The 17467-nt window shown below is 32.1% G+C and overlaps 1 protein-coding gene across 1 annotated transcript; it reads left to right on the forward strand.

The window, feature by feature from the left end:
- Window positions 1–15071: 15071 nt before the first annotated feature.
- Window positions 15072–16162, forward strand: LOC139875722 (uncharacterized mitochondrial protein AtMg00820-like). Its single transcript, XM_071863030.1, has 4 exons — window positions 15072–15374; window positions 15606–15687; window positions 15860–15921; window positions 16037–16162. The coding sequence occupies exons 1-4, from the start codon at window positions 15072–15074 to the stop codon at window positions 16160–16162; spliced, it is 573 nt and encodes a 190-aa protein (XP_071719131.1).
- Window positions 16163–17467: the final 1305 nt, after the last annotated feature.

Consider the following 17467-nt stretch of genomic DNA (forward strand, 5'->3'; position numbering starts at 1 on the left):
AAGTTGACCAGTCAAACCAGCCGACTGTTGATGATACGACTGTTGACGAGCCTATTGTTGACGAGCCGACTGTTAATGAGCCTACTGTTGACGAGATGACTGTTAACGAGCCGACTGTTAACGAGCCCACTGTTATCGAGCCGACTGTTATCAAGCCCACTGTTATCGAGATGACTGTTGACGAGCCGACTGTTATCGAGCCCACTGTTATCCAGCCCACTGTTATCGAGATGACTGTTGACGAGCCGACTGTTGACAAGGTTGATGATATGACTGTTAACAAGCCGGCTGTTAATGAGCCGACTGTTATCGAGCTGACTGTTAATGAGTTGAAACATGTTAAGTTTAACTCATCCTGCTCAGAGTAAAATAAGACTTTTATTTGGGTTGAAAATCTAAATTAGTTCGGTTCACGTGGTATTTGATGACTAAAATGTTCTGTTTTGCTACAACAGTTTATTTTAGTTAATATTTCAGAGTGATGATCCTGGAAATTGACCTCTGGATAGGAACTCATATTGAATAATGTGTTGTATGTTCCTGAGATTCGTAAGGAATCTGGTGTCCGGGTGGTTGCTGAACAACTTTGGCGTTCAAAAAACAAATTTTTAAAAAATTGAAATGTATGTTCAAAAGGTCATGATGACCAAGAGTGAATATATGTTTAAAAGGGTTATGCCCTATAAATGGAAAACTTGTGTTGAAACCAAATTAACGAGATCATCTACGGTAAACCATTGATATGGTCCACACCGATGTGTGTGATTTGACATCCATTCCAACGATGAATGGTAACAAGTACTTCATTACGTTTATCGATGATATCATGAAGTATTGTTATGTTTACTTGTTGCAAAGTAAATATAAAGCAATTGAGAAGTTTTATTGCTTATAAAAACGAAGTTGGGAATCAACTTGAATGGAAAATCAAGGATGTTCGTAGTGATAGAAGTGGTGAATATGTCGCTCTTTTGCTGAATTCTGTTCACAAAATGATATTAGATATGAATTCACTGCACCTTACTCACCTCAATCGAATTAGACTATTGAACAAAAGAATAGAACCTTGAAAGAAATGGTGAATATCATGTTAGTGAGTTCTGGTGTAAGAAACTCAATGTGGGGGGATGCCATCCTATCGACAAACTATCTTTTAAATAAGATACCCCAAAAGAAAAGGGATGAAACCCCGTATGAGTTATGGTAGAAAAAGAAATCATTCTATGAATACCTCAAAGTGTGGGGGTGCCCAAGGCACAAAATATAGGGTTAATTACTATTGACTGCAATTATCGCTTCCTTGTGTATGAATCAAATATTCTGGATATGGACAAGTGTATGAAAATGTAATCGAGAAATGTTTCACTCTTTGAAATTGTATTTTCATACATTACAAATGAACGTGGAAGTTTGTCTACGATAGACAATGTAGGTGTTCAAGATGAGACACCTAATGAGCTAGTTCAAGAGGAACTAGTAGATATGAGGAACTTCCTCGGAAGGATCTCAATGTAGAGATGCTATCAAGTATTTATTTTGAGATAATAAACTGAATTATTTGATATGGACACGAGGGATTTCTTTGGAAAATTTTATTTTAGAGAATTAAATAAACTTCTTTGATAAATGGCATACACATTATGCTTATAGAGGAATTAATACTGAATGTATGAAATTTTAAACCCTCTTATATGGTATATTTAAGGCGGTGTTTAAATATATGACGTCGATTTTGTCATGATACAAGAGATATGGTATGACATTTCTTGTGAGAAAAGCTATGGAGAATATGAATGATGCGTCTTTTATTCTAATGCTTTGGACATAAAGTCTATGGAGTACTAGAGTTAAAGTTGTTAATAATGATCATCTGCAGAGATCAATTAACAACTAATATTTCATTGTGTTGAATTTATTTAAAGACAAAATCGCTTTCATTAAGTAATAAAAGGATTTGGTATTATTGTGAACATCATTAATGATGTGAATTATTCACATATTATGTAAATTATAATATTGAAGATAATTATAAATGTAAAGATGTCAATCTTTATTATTTTATTATCTTGAGATTTTGAATAACCTAATCAGTATTCAGATGTGGAAATGTAATTTGAGTGCGAGAACTTTCTTAAGTTTCTAAATCCGACATCTCTAGGTCAAACCTAGAATATGACTAAGAATTGCTCAAATGTGCTAAAATTTGGATCACAAAAGATGTAAATATTATGTGTGGGCATTTAAACGCTTCATTGATTAGAATCATATAAGATATATGATTATTGATATCAAATTGCAAGACATGTGGGGGAAACTTTGAAAGGATAAGCAGTAACCCTTGTTAGTTGTGTAAACTGAACACAATAGCTTGAAAATGTGGGGGTGTCTTGTATTTTGATATCAAGAACACGATACATGATAACGCGTTCTAATGTATCTAATGAGTTTGTACTACATCCGACGTAGCATATGTTGTAAGCAAGCTAAGTAGATACAAGAGTAATCCAAGTACATTTCATTAGAGTTAAGTCAGTAACAGATATCCTGCAGTGATCAAGGGACACTGTGATGCAAAATAGATATCTGATACGAATGATTCCAGAGCGACAAGTGGGTATGTATTCACACTTAGAGGTGCGACTATATCGTGAAAATCGTTTAAACAAGCGGTTATTGCTAGATCCACAACGGAATCAGAATTCATCGCTTTAGATAAAGCCGGTGAAGAGGTAGAATGGCTACGTCAATTCGTTAAAGATATAGCAGATGGCCTAAGCCGGTCTCGGCTATATGTATACATTGTGATAGCCAATCGGTGATTGGTAGAGCTTATATTACAATGTGTAATGGTATGAATAAACATATGAGACGAAGACATAATAAAATACGACAACTAATCTCTAAAGGAATTATCACTATTGACTATGTGAAGTCAAAGGATAATGTTGCGAATCTGCTGAAAAAAATGCTTAAGCAGAGAGTTAGTGTATTAGTCGTGCATGGGAATGAGACTGAAGCCCTTGAAAGGCTAAGTTTATATGAAGGAAAACCTAACTCAGTTGATTGGAGATCCCAAGATCTGAGTTCAATAGGACAACCTACTTGTATGAACTGGCGACAGTCACTGTGAGGGAGATAATTACTAAACTAGCAACCCCTACACTTTTAAAGGGAGTTTACTAATTAAGAGTAGACTTCCTAGTCCATTCCTAAAAGAGACATGTAAGAGGATAAACCTATGGCTTTTAATTATTCAACTAACATAACCATGCGTGGTTAATCATTAGCCATTCGGTGGTGAATCACCTATGTGAGAGAGAAGTGGGGTCGCTTCGAAGGATATTGTTGGGGCACAATACTTGATAAGCTCTCGCAGAACCAGGCTAATGTTCATGACCATAACGAACATAACTATGAGGACTTGACGTTGTCAGGGAGAGTTTTGTATGAAGCGTATTGTCGCCTATACAAACGGCAGACGAGTTCAAAGACATCGATGTCTACTCAGAGCCAGTAGACTAAGTGCGTTTTCACAAGCGAAAGTTCGAAGGGTAACACCTACTTATCGTATGCAAGATTCAACCGCTGAAACTTAATCGGAATATTGTTGTTTCTGTATCTTCATTCATGTGGGGGATTGTTGAAAAAATAATGTTGAAAAGTGTGTTTTCACCAATATTTGGACACAATTTAATATATGATAGAGTGTTATATATTAATGATTAGTTAGTGAGTTTTATAGCCTCTAACGAGGGCTTTAAAACGAGCCATAGTGTGTCCAAAACGGATTAAAGGTGAATGAGATATCGAATCTCAAAGTTTGTAGTTTAGTACAATATCTTGTAAGTTTTGTATTTGTCCCACATTGAAAGTGGGAGCAAACCTAAGACTTTGATTTCCACTATAAATAGAGGTCTTAGGTTTGTATAAAGACACCAAAAATCATATAAGCATTCTTATATGATATGAGTTTCCTCTCAGCCGTAACAAGGTCTCCCCGTTCCGGTTACCTTTCAGGAAAGTGGTCAAGTTCGGCAGTACGCTGCTTCGGATCGGTGTACCCTGGGAACAGACGTCGAATCTGTTTAAGGAAATTGTGTCAAACACAAGCCCGGTTCAACCTAATATCGGTTAGATCATTTTTAACTTTCTCTTTTTATTTTTCTGATTATTATTTTTGTGATAACATGTTTAGTTATTTCAGTTTCGTATACATATTTCCTACATAATGTTTGTGATATATGATATAGATAGCGAATGTAATGAACATGAAGTTGGTTATGCTTATTATATGATGTTACATAAAGTGTAAATGAACACTTTTAAAGTTAGATAAAGTTATGGATAGAGAATGTAATGAACACTTATTCAAATGATGTTTGTGATATACATTATGTCAATGTGGGAGAAATAATTATCCTATTATCATCCTATATATACTAAACCCCGTGGGGTTATATGTCGTTCCCTCAAGGGGAAAATGACAACAGTAACTAGCCCTTTTCACACTTGTATTTTCCTTTCCCCCCTCAAGTATAACCAACTTACAAAAATTACATCAAACTTCAGGGGGGTAAAACGCATATTTTTTCTACTAAAATAAAAACTCCACCGAAACTTTTCGACAGCCCGTATCTTCCTCCTCGCTCCGAGTTAGATTTCACCAACCACACCGTTAAACTCGGAATATTTTTATGAACAATACGTAACTAACTACATTCGAAATGTACACTTTTTAAAAAATGCTAAACACAACGACATCCCGTATCTTCCCGCTCGCCACGAGTTAAATTTTTTCGACATCAGCGTCATACTCGAAATAATTTTATGAACAAAACGAAAAAAAGTCCGTTCGAAATGGACACTTTTTAAAAAACGCTAAACACAACGACAACCTGTATCTTCCTCCTCGCCGGGAGTTAAATTTTTCCGGCAGCACCGTTAGACTCGAAATAATTTTATCAACCAAACGAAACTAACTACGTTCGACCCGGACAGATTTTAAAAAACACTAAAGACGACGACACCTACAACGGCGCTTAACACATGGCCCGTTTTCTCTTCTGTAAATACATAAGCTACGTTAAATATGAATACGCAGGCCGAAAGCTTCTGCCGCATCGCGCGGGCCTGACCCGGACTAGTTAATACATAGAAGTTACGTATTTCATAGTAGATTCTAAGAATGGTTTTTAACCGCCATAGTAATCTATCACAATAATTTTTAACCAAACCCGTGAATTCACGAGTCACTCAACTAATTAGTTAGAAGCTTATGAGACAAAGCCACAGAGGGTAGGTAATAATATTACCTCTCTTATAGAGGTGTCTTCGAGCATAGGCGAGATAGACAACCGCTTAGGTTCCAAAAATTTAGAAGAACTCAAAATTTTGAATATGTAAATATTTTTTTAATATATTTAATTAAATCAAATAAAAATTGTCAATTAAAGTTAAAATAGTTAAATACAATGTAAGTAAATAAATAGATAAAATTATTGTTTTTTATACGTAGTAAAAAAAAATTTAACGTATACGTAGACTCAGTTTTATTTCGTCTTGGACCTTTAAATGAATGGAGACGGCCATGCTCTCTTATGTTCCAAAAATAAAAATTAACTAAAGGCACCAATCATTTTTAAGTTGAAGCTGATCCATTGAATATTCTTCAACAAACTCCGTCTTCTTATTGGTCTTCTACTTTTTACTTTATCTGCACTTCAATCAATACTACGTACGATTATTGTTTCACTCTTTCCCTTTTGAAATCAACTAGATCGGCTTTTGATCAATCTCTGACTGAAATTCCAATAATTAATGGCCGAAGTAGTTGTTACTGCTGCTGTCACTGTGCTGATTGAAAAGCTATTGTCTGTTGACTTGAAGAAGTTTAAACCTTCAAATAAGATAGCTTTATATGTATGAATCGAATGATGTTATGAACATCATTACTACCTCAAGTTTTGTGGATAAACCTACTTGAAAAGAGACAAATGGATCTAGCTTCAAAGGATCTTGGATGGCTTGAAAGTTCTTGAAGTAGAATCATGACACGAAAACAAGTTCAAGTAAGATTTCCACTCGAAATAAGATTGTTATAGCTATAGAAATTGAATCAAAGTTTGAATATGAGTATTACCTTATATTAGAAAGATATCTTACTGTAAATAAGAAAGATTTCTTGAGGTTGGATGATCAATCTACAAGATTGGAAGTAAGCTAGCAAACTTGGAAGTATCCTTGATTTTATGAAACTAGAACTTGTAGAATTTATGAAGAACACTTAGAACTTGAAGATAGAACTTGAGAGAGATCAATTAGATGAAGAAAATTGAAGAATGAAAGTGTTTGTAGGTATTTTTGGTCGTTGGTGTATGGATTAGATATAAAGGATATGTAATTTTGTTTTCATGTAAATAAGTCATGAATGATTACTCATATTTTTGTAATTTTATGAGATATTTAATGCTAGTTGCCAAATGATGGTTCCCACATGTGTTAGGTGACTCACATGGGCTGCTAAGAGCTGATCATTGGAGTATATATACCAATAGTACATACATTTAAAAGCTGTGTATTGTACGAGTACGAATACGGGTGCATACGAGTAGAATTGTTGATGGAACTGAATGAGGATGTAATTGTAAGCATTTTTGTTAAGTAGAAGTATTTTGATAAGTGTCTTGAAGTCTTTCAAAAGTGTATGAATACATATTAAAACACTACATGTATATACATTTTAACTGAGTCGTTAAGTCATCGTTAGTCGTTACATGTAAGTGTTGTTTTGAAACCTTTAGGTTAACGATCTTGTTAAATGTTGTTAACCCAATGTTTATAATATCAAATGAGATTTTAAATTATTATATTATCATGATATTATGATGTATGAATATCTCTTAATATGATATATATACATTAAATGTCGTTACAACGATAATCGTTACATATATGTCTCGTTTCAAAATCATTAAGTTAGTAGTCTTGCTTTTACATATGTAGTTCATTGTTAATATACTTAATGATATGTTTACTTATCATAATATCATGTTAACTATATATATATCCATATATATGTGCAAAATCTGAAGACAAACTGGGAACTTATTGAAGCTGTGCTTGCTGATGCAAATGAGAAGCATGTAACACAGGAAGCTGTTAAAAAGTGGCTACACGAACTTCGTCATCTGGCATATGACATAGAAGATGTACTTGATGATATGGCAACCGAAACAATTCGAAGAAAGTTGAAAGATGAATCACGTGGCAGCACAAGTACCGGTAAGGTATTGAAAAAGATCAACAATTTCACTCCTCGTAACTTAATGTATGGTCGTAAGATTCGTCGTATGCTAGATGTGATTACTGTCAAATTGAATGATCTTGTCAATAAGAAAAACCTTCTAGGTCTGGATGTGAATGCGAAAGAGTTATTTTACTAGTCTAATTAGAAAAATTATTCTTTGGTGACTGACCTACATCATACGTTTTGATTACTTAGCAATTCATTTTTGAGTTATGTCATTGTTTCTGATACAACTGATGATCAGGTAATAAATAACAACTTATTCATAGAGGTGGTATGATGAGTTGGGTAATCGATCAAAATTAGTACGTTTTGCCTTCCTTTTTTTTTGCACATAATAAGTATGTCTATTATGTTTAGGATTCTTTTAAGCCTTTAAATAACAGTTTTGGTTACTTTTGACCAACTTTATTTTACAATTTATTTATTTGTTTTTGCAATTTTACGTTTGACGTGTCAAAGACAAAAAATACTAATCGGGAGTAATCGATCTGGACGCTTTGATAGTATCTTCAAAGTTTGCAGCATGAAGCCATCTGCGAGAAGGTATGGTCTATTCTTATTAGATGTTTGTTAGCAACTTAGATTTATTTTGCGTGTCTGAAACCTGCAAACTTTACTAAGAAGGTATGATAAAAGTATAAAATGAAATAAGCGTATTTGAGAGTCATCATAATTGGAAATAATTTGATTATTGATTTTTTTTTCACAAGTTTGATCTAACCGATTGTTTTTTTATGTGATATTGACAAATATCAAAAGCAGCATCAGCTTATGGAACTGAAATTGCCAGGGCCGTCTCAACAATTCGAAGGCCCTAGGCGAAAATAAAAATGGGCTCTCACACACGTTTAATTTTTTAATACATATAAAAAGATAATACTTAAATTTATCAATTTGTATATACTTACAATGCATTTAACTATTTAAAATAATAATATTACAACTTTAATTGACATTTTTAATTTAACTAAATATAATATTTTGAGAAATATATATATATATATATATATATATATATATATATATATATATATATATATATATATATATATATATATATATATAGTGGCAGGATCAAGAGGGGAGTAACCATTCGGGGGGAAGCGGGAGAAGCAAAAACTTTTTTTTTTTTTTTCGTTTTTTGAAAAAATTTTGTTCACGAAGATTATAGATGAGATGAAAATATGAAAATTTAGTAGAGACACTTTGTGATAAATATTTTTATTTTGGGGGAAAAACGCTCGAAGAAGTAATATATAACAATTATCGTGTTTTTCGAGCGTATTTTGAGGTTTTAGCTATTGGGGTTTAGATATTAGTGTTTATAGGGTTTAGATATTAGGGTTTAGAAATTTAGGATTTAGGGTTTAGATTTAGGGTTTAGATTTAGGATTTAGATTGAGTTTTTAACACGAACGATTTAGAGTTTAGGGTTTAGGGTTTAGGGTTTGGTGTTTTGGGTTTATGGAATAAACCCAAAACACCAAACCCTAAACCCTAAACTCTAAATCGGGCTAAATTTTACTTCACAAAACATGAAAAAAAAACGTTCATATTCTTCACGAACAATATTATCTTGAATGTTATTTTTGTCGATCGTTTTCCCGCCTAAATAATAACATTCATCACAAAGTGTCTCTTCTAAATGTTCATATTTTCGTGCGATCTTGATGCCGGAAAAAAAAATTTCAAAAAAAACGAAAAAAAAATAAATTTTGCTTCCCCCGATTGGTTACTTCTCCATTGATCCTGCCCATATATATATATATATATATATATATATATATATATATATATATATATATATATATATATATATATATATATATATATATATATATATATATATATATATATATAATTTGGGCCGTTCAAACTTTTTGAGCCTTAGGCGGTTGCCTATCTTGCCTATGTCCAAAAACGCCTCTGGAAATTGCAAGATTCTGCTGCACTTGTATGCATGTTCTTCACTTTCGGAAATACATGAATTTGCTCTATATTGTCTCGTTTGCCTTTATTATCTCTATTAAAATAACCCTTGTTCATAAATCCGGATTTTCATTCTCATATTGAACTATATATGTCAAACATAGAGGTTGAAAAATGGGTGGGTCTGGTCTAATAAATAGTAGCTGTAAGCATGTTGAATATGTAAAGCTTAACTGTATCTTGATTTGAATTATGAAGCATGCCTACTATTGTTTATTTAGCCACATATTCATTCTGTGTCAAACGGTCAAACTCATGTACCGGCCCCACATATCCAATCTGAATCAAACGTGATAATCGTGCACCCACACAACATATCCGACCTGCACCAAACGCGATTTTTTGTCAGAAATCAAATCTGATCCCTGGCCCCACATACACAATACGGAATGACTAGTGAATGTGAAGACCCGTCCTAATCCAACCGGACGAAGTCCATATCGATTATAAACGATTCACAACAGTTGATTACATCGCGAGGTACTTGACCTCTATATGATACATTTTACAAACATTGCATTCGTTTTTGAAAAGACAATATTTCATTACATCAAAAGTGGATGGCATGCATACCATTTTATAATATCTAACTATCAACGACTTAATAATAATCTTGATGAACTCAACGACTCAAATGCAACGTCTTTTGAAATGTGTCATGAATGACTCCAGGTAATATCCCTAAAATGAGCAAATGCACAGTGGAAGATTTCTTTCGTACCTGAGAATAAACATGCTTTAAAGTGTCAACCAAAAGGTTGGTGAGTTTATTAGTTTAACATAAATAATCATTTCCATCATTTTAATAGACCACAAGATTTCATATTTCAATACCCATCCCATACATAGAGATAAAAATCATTTATATGGATTGAACACCTGGTAACCGACATTCACAATATGCATATAAGAATATCCCCATCATTCCGGGATCCTCCTTCGGACATGATATAAATTTCGAAGTACTAAAGCATCCGTTACTTTGGATGGGGCTTGTTGGGCCCGATAGATCTATCTTTAGAGTTCGCGTCAATTAGGGTGTGTGTTCCCTAATTCTTAGATTACCAGACTTAATAAAAGGGGCATATTCGATTTCGATAATTCAACCATAGAGTGTAGTTTCGATTACTTGTGTCTATTTCGTAAAACAGTTATAAAAACATCACATGTATTCTCAGTCCCAAAAATATATATTGCAAAAGCATTTAAAAAGGGATTAATGAAACTCATCTAATGTATTTTGTAGTAAAAATACATATGACAGTACTTAACAATGCAGGGTTGGCCTCGGATTCACGAACCTATATCATTTGTTTATTTATTAATACACATAATCGTAATCGAACAAAATTTATATATATAATTATTAATAATATACTTGTCATATTATATGTTATATAGATATAGATCATTTAATATATTTAATTTATATAGTTTATATAATTATTATTTATCATTCTTTACTATGTTAAAAAATAAAGATCTATATTAGGGTTTATATAATGTGTGTGTGTGTGTGTGTGTATATATATATATATATATATATATATATATATATATATATATATATATATATATATATATAGTTTAGTTAATATCGTTTTTGTAATAAAAATATAGTGATAATAATAATAATAATAGCAGTGTTAATAATAGTAATAATCAGATTTATCATAAACTTCATATTTAGTTTCGAAACCTATATCTATAGTTTCTATAACTTAAAACTATATCCATATTCATAATTTTTGCTATATCAACTTTTATTATAAATCTTATAATATAAATGTTATTAATTTATTCATAATCCTATTATTAATAATAGCAATACTAATAATGATAATGTTAGTAATGATAATATTAATAGTTTTTAGATAATGATACTAGTATTAATGATAACACTAATAATAATGATAATAATCTTATGATAATATTAGTAGTTTTTAGATAAAATGATGAGTTTATTAGTAATAGTAATGAGAATAATAATTTTATAATAATACATAATACTTAATAATAATTAATAACAATACTTATGTTAATACTAATAATACTGATAGTAATAACTAAAAGTTTACTACTAATGATAATAGTTTAAACAATAATATTACCAATATTAATATTAATGATAAATATATTAATGATAATAATAAATAGCCTTAACCATAATAATAATATTTAGTAGTAATAATTATACTAATAATATGTGTTAATTAATAATACTAATATTTATAATACTACTTAATAAAGATAATAATCAAATTAATAATACTACATTTGATAATAATAATAACAATAATAAAAAATAACAATAATATTAGTAATAATAATTATAAAAATAAGATTAGAGATTATACACTTTTTAAAGCCTTTTCTAAAAAATTTGCTCACGACGGGGTATGAACCCGAGACCTCTCGTTTCTCATCACCACTCCCTAACCATTCCACCGTACCCATTTATCTGTTTTATTTCGATCTCCAATTTATTTATCACGTACCCATTATCCGTTCATCTTCTTCAAATTACAATCAACCAGAGTTTGAAATTTTTCCAATCAACGATTTCCAAAATAGTTTCATGATTTAAAATTTTTACAGCAACGATTACCAGTGTTTAGTTTAATTAAAAACAGAAATAAATTCAAGAATTTAATTTAAAATCTATACGAAGAACGTATATTAAACCCAAAATCAATTTCAACATTAGAGCCTGTTATAGGCCCTAATTATAACATGAAAATGACTCTAAATCCTCTTTAGAAACTTTCTGAATCATTAATTGATTCAGAATCAACACACAGCGTTTGAATTTCCTGATGAACACCCACGTTGACTTTTTATTTTTAAATCTTTGACTGTCAAATTCATAACCGATATAGAAAATTAAAACCTATGATTTTGGATAAAGTTGAAGTAATATAATCCAAATAAAACCTCATTTACACTTTGTGAATTTGGTTGAGAAAAATCAATGTTTGAAAATAAAACCAAGAACAGAGTCGACGTGCAGATATATAGAAATAAAATTTGATTTTTGCTGTTTTAAATCGAGAGGCATTCACAGAGTATTAGATAGAGCTAGTAGTCAATGTTACAGCTAATGTGAACCAATTATTCTTTGTTTTGTAGCTGAATTACATCGACACCAAATATTCGTTTGTACAGAAATAATAAAAAAAAATATAAAAAGTGAAAATGGATCGTACCAAGGATTAAGATGTTTAACAAATTGGGATTCAAACAAAATAAGATATAGTTAATTGATTGTGATGTTAAACATATTTATCTGCTATATTTGATTTTTATAAATGCAATTATATTCAATAATAATAATATTTTTTTATATTAACCCTAAAATAAAAAATAAGAATACTAATAATAACAAAATAATAATAGTAAGAATAACAGTCATATTAATAAAAAAAATTCATATTTATAATAAGGATAATATTAGTAGTTAGTAATAACAATATAAATAATAGTTTTTACTTATTTTTAATAATGATAATATTAATAACCATGTTAATAATGAAATTTTTAATAATGATAATAACTAGTGACATTTAAATTACCACTAATTTATACTTCTAATTAGTCTTTATATATAAAAATTTTACTTTAATGACTTTACACTTACAACAACAATAATAATATTATTATTAATATTAATAGTAATATTGAAAGTACTAATAATATTATAACAACAACTATGTTTTAATTTGTAATTAAATTTAATATATCAATATCCCTATTATTATTTATGTAGTATTTATATAATGTGAATATATATATATATTAACATATGCAGAATATTTAATATATATAATATTACAAAAGTCATATATATATATTTATAATTTATATAAATTCATAACAGTTTAATTATTTTGTATATTACTTTTCATTTTCAATTCAAATGATTCACTTGTATTTATTTTACTTATTTAGTTTAAGCAATTAAATCGTATATTAATATTTCAAACAATTACAGATACATATCTTATTAAGTATATATAAAAATCGTATATATATATATATATATATATATATATATATATATATATATATATATATATATATTCATTTGAACAACCTTATTATCTTGTATTATGATTATACATTTTTTTTTTATTCAAATTGATTAAGTGTACTTTATTAATTCAAAACATTATATATGCACTTATATTTATATTTATATCTATATATGTATTTACACATTTATTTACACATAATTGTTCGTGAATCGTCGAGCACAGTCAAAGGGTAATTGATTACATGAATATAGATTTCAAAACTTTCCAGACTTAACATTACAGATTTTGCTTATCGTGTCGGAAATATATAAAGATTAAGTTTAAATTTGGTCGAAAATTCCCGGGTCATCACAGTGAAGGCCGAGCTACAGGTACACAAAATACGTGCCCTGGACCCACATATGTGTACCCTGGCTCCACATATGCGTACTCCGGCTCCACATTTATTCGTGATAATAAAGTTTCCATTAAGTTTGATGAATTTGGTTTCTTAGTGAAAGACTATCTAACTCGCCAACTGCTTCTCCTATGTGATAGCACGAGAGATCTTTATCCTATTACCTCACGTAGACCACAATTCATTCACCAAACTCTACTCGCAACCCCAATTACTTGGCATCAACGTCTCAGTCATCCCGGCACCGAAGTTTTCGTCGTCTTATTTCTAACAATGCAATAGTGTGTAATAAAATAAAGTCTCTATTGCTTTGTCATGGTTGTCAGCTCGTGCGACTTTCATTCTTTGTTTCCACTTCTAAAGTCAAATCATTATTTGAAATTGTTCACTCGGATTTATGGACCTCTCCACTTCCAAGTCTTAGTGGTTTAAAGTACTATGTCATTTTTCTTAATAATTTCTCTCATTATTTATGGGTTTATCCGTTACGTAATAAATCTATTGTTTTCAAAAATTTGTTCAGTTTTGTGCTTTTATTAACACCCAATTCAATTGTGAAATTAAATCTTTCCAATGTGACCATGGTGGTGAATTTGACAACACACGTATTAATCAATTATTACAATTAAATGGTACCCATATACGATTATCATGTCCACAAACATCCCAACAAAATAGGAAATCTGAGAGAATGATACGAACCATAAATAATCTCATACGCACACTTCTCTTCTAGGCTCACCTTCCTCCCACCTTCTAGGTCAAAGCCTTACACATGGCTACCCATCTCCTAAACCTTCTTCCATCTTCCGCCATTAATAACGAAGTACCCCACACTCGTCTATACAAATTTTCACCCAACTACTCCACTCTTCGTGTTTTTGATGTCTTTGTTATCCTCACCTTAACAATACAAACAAACTTGATGCCTGTTCCACCCCTTGCATCTTTCTAGGGTACCCATCTAATCTTTGTGGTTACTGTTGCCTATATCTTGACACTAACAAGATCATTCTCTCTCGTCATGTCACTTTCGATGAAACCACATTTCCTTACGGTTTCTATGACACCAAACCAACCACCTTCTTACACATTTTTCGAGCCTCTACCAAATATTATCTCTCACACCCTCCTTCAAACCTCTTCTTCAACTGCTACTTAGGTCGAACATGCCCATGCTATTAACCCTTCAGCTAGCTCGCCACTTACACTGCCTCCTTCACCTCCTGCACCACCAGCAACACCTACACCACCTGCGCCACCCGCACCACCTGCTCCACACACACCACCTGCACCACCCGCTCCACCCACTCCAAGTGCTCCACTAGTTACAACCCTACCTATGCCATGTAGCTCTCAGTCGTCTCACCCCATGGTCACACGGTCTCAATTAGGAATCACCAAACCCGTCCAACGGTTAAACCTAAATGTCTCTACCATCTCTCATATTCCTACTTCTTATTCTCTCACCTTTAAAGACCCACATTGGCATCATGCTATGACAGAGGAATATAATGCTTTAACTAACAACAATACTTGGACACTTGTGCCACGACCATCAAACATGAACATTGTTCGCTCCATGTGGTTGTTCAAACACAAGTTCAATGCAGATGGTACATTCAGTCGATACAAGGCTCGACTGGTTGCTAACAGTTGTAGTTAGCAGGTTGGGATTTATTGTGATGAGACCTTCAGTCCGGTTGTAAAATCGGCCACCATTCGCACCATTCTTAGTCTTGCAATCTCTCGACACTGGCCTGTTCCTCGATGTCAAGAATGCTATTCTTCATGGTAACTTATGTGAGACAGTGTATATGCACCAGCCACCTGGTTTTTAGGACCCTGACATCTTGATCATTTGTGACTTTTGCAGAAGTTTCTTTATGGACTGAAACGGGCTCCTCGAGCCTGGTTTCAGAGGGTTACGCTCAACGGGTTGGATTTCAGCACAGTCGGTGCGATACTTTCTTATTTATTTAAAAGTAGGGATCTGACACCGCATATCTATTATTATATGTTGGTGACATCATTCTCATAGCTTCATTTACTGCTTTCCTTCAGCGGGTGATTGCTTCTTGGCATAAGGAGTTCTGATGACTTATCTTGGCCCGTTGAACTACTTTTTAGGCATCCCTGTCACCTGTAGTGCTTCTGGAATGTTTATCTCTCAGAGAAAGTACACCCCTGAGGTGCTTGAGTGTGCTCGTATGCTTCAATGCAACCAATGAAGGACCCCGTTGATATTGGTTACAAGCTTACAACTACTGCCCTTTTCTGGCCCTACTCTATATTGTAGTCTTGCAGGTGCTCTTCAATATCTCACATTTACTCTCAGAGAGATCCTTAGGTATATACAAGGCACTATTCACCTTGGTCCAGCTATACGCCTTATCTACAGCCGATCTTGTTGCCTACTCTGATGCTGACTGAGCTGGTTGTCCAAATACCCGTCGATCTACATCCGGCTATTGCATTTTTCTTGGCAACAACTTTTTGTCCTGGTCTTCTAAGCGCCAGCATACTCCTTCTAGATCCAGTGCGGAGGCCGAATACCACGGAGTTTTAAATGCTGTTGCTGAAAATTGTTGATTCAAAACCTTCACGTGATTTCCATTGCCATCTTTCCTCGCCTACTCTTGTATACTACGACATCGTCAGTTTATCTCTCTTCTATCCGGTCCAAGTCCAGGTTCGTGTGCTTCATGTGCCTTCACATTATTAGTATGCAGACATCTTCACCAAAGGGTGAAGGGCTTCCTACTGCTTTAATTGATGAGTTCAGATCCAGTTTGAGTGTTCGACCCTCTCCCGCTCCAACTGTGCTGGGGATGTTAGCGGATATATACATATATATATATATATATATATATATATATATACATATATATACATATATATATATATATATATATATATATATATATATATATATATATATATATACATATATATATATATATATATATACACACACACACACACACATATATAGTGGTAGGATCAAGAGGGAAGTAACCAATCGGGGGGAAGCGGGGGGAAGCAAATGTTTGTTTTTTTTTCATTTTTTGAAAAAACTTTGTTCACGAACATTATAGATTGGATGAAAATATGAACATTTAATAAAGACACTTTGTGATAAATGTTTTTATTTTGGCGGGAAAACGCTCGAAGAAGTAATATAACAATTATCGTGTTTTTCGAGCGTATGTTGAGGTTTTAGATATTAGGGTTTAGATATTAGAGTTTAGATATTAGGGTTTATAGGGTTTAGATATTAGGGTTTAGAAATTTAGGGTTTAGGGTTTAGATTTAGGGTTTAGATTTAGGATTTGATTGAGTTTTTAAAACAAACGGTTTAGAGTTTAGTGTAACAACCCGAGTTTTTCCGTTAAAACTTCCGTTAAATACTTGACGATCGTTAGTTAAATCATACAATTTTCATACGCCAATTTTTTTTTCCAGAATAGTTAACAGTGGCTACGTGAAACTTTTTCATATTTAAAGTAATTAAATGCGTACTTGATCCTTAGTGGATTACTTGAATTAATATGTTATATTAATTAATGAACTTAATTCGGTTGACGAATTAAACTAGAAACGATACGATTAAAGTTAATCGCCTAGAAAACTTTTCAGTTAACGGAACTCAGAAAAACGATAGAATAATTATTCTTAATAATTATTGAACTTATGAAAGAAATTTAATTTATTATTTACTTAATGAATTAAACACGG

The sequence above is a fragment of the Rutidosis leptorrhynchoides genome, chromosome 11, assembly GCF_046630445.1.
Source record: "Rutidosis leptorrhynchoides isolate AG116_Rl617_1_P2 chromosome 11, CSIRO_AGI_Rlap_v1, whole genome shotgun sequence".
Taxonomy (NCBI): domain Eukaryota; kingdom Viridiplantae; phylum Streptophyta; class Magnoliopsida; order Asterales; family Asteraceae; genus Rutidosis; species Rutidosis leptorrhynchoides.

What these genes read in the sequence shown, in the direction of transcription:
- LOC139875722 (XM_071863030.1), top strand. Translation starts at nt 15,072, where the DNA reads ATGCCATGTAGCTCTCAGTCGTCTCACCCCATGGTCACACGGTCTCAA. An exon ending in GTCGATACAAGGCTCGACTG is followed by an intron (nt 15,375 to 15,605) that starts GTTGCTAACAGT and finishes TGACTTTTGCAG; the next exon opens with AAGTTTCTTTATGGACTGAA. An exon ending in GTTGGATTTCAGCACAGTCG is followed by an intron (nt 15,688 to 15,859) that starts GTGCGATACTTT and finishes ACTACTTTTTAG; the next exon opens with GCATCCCTGTCACCTGTAGT.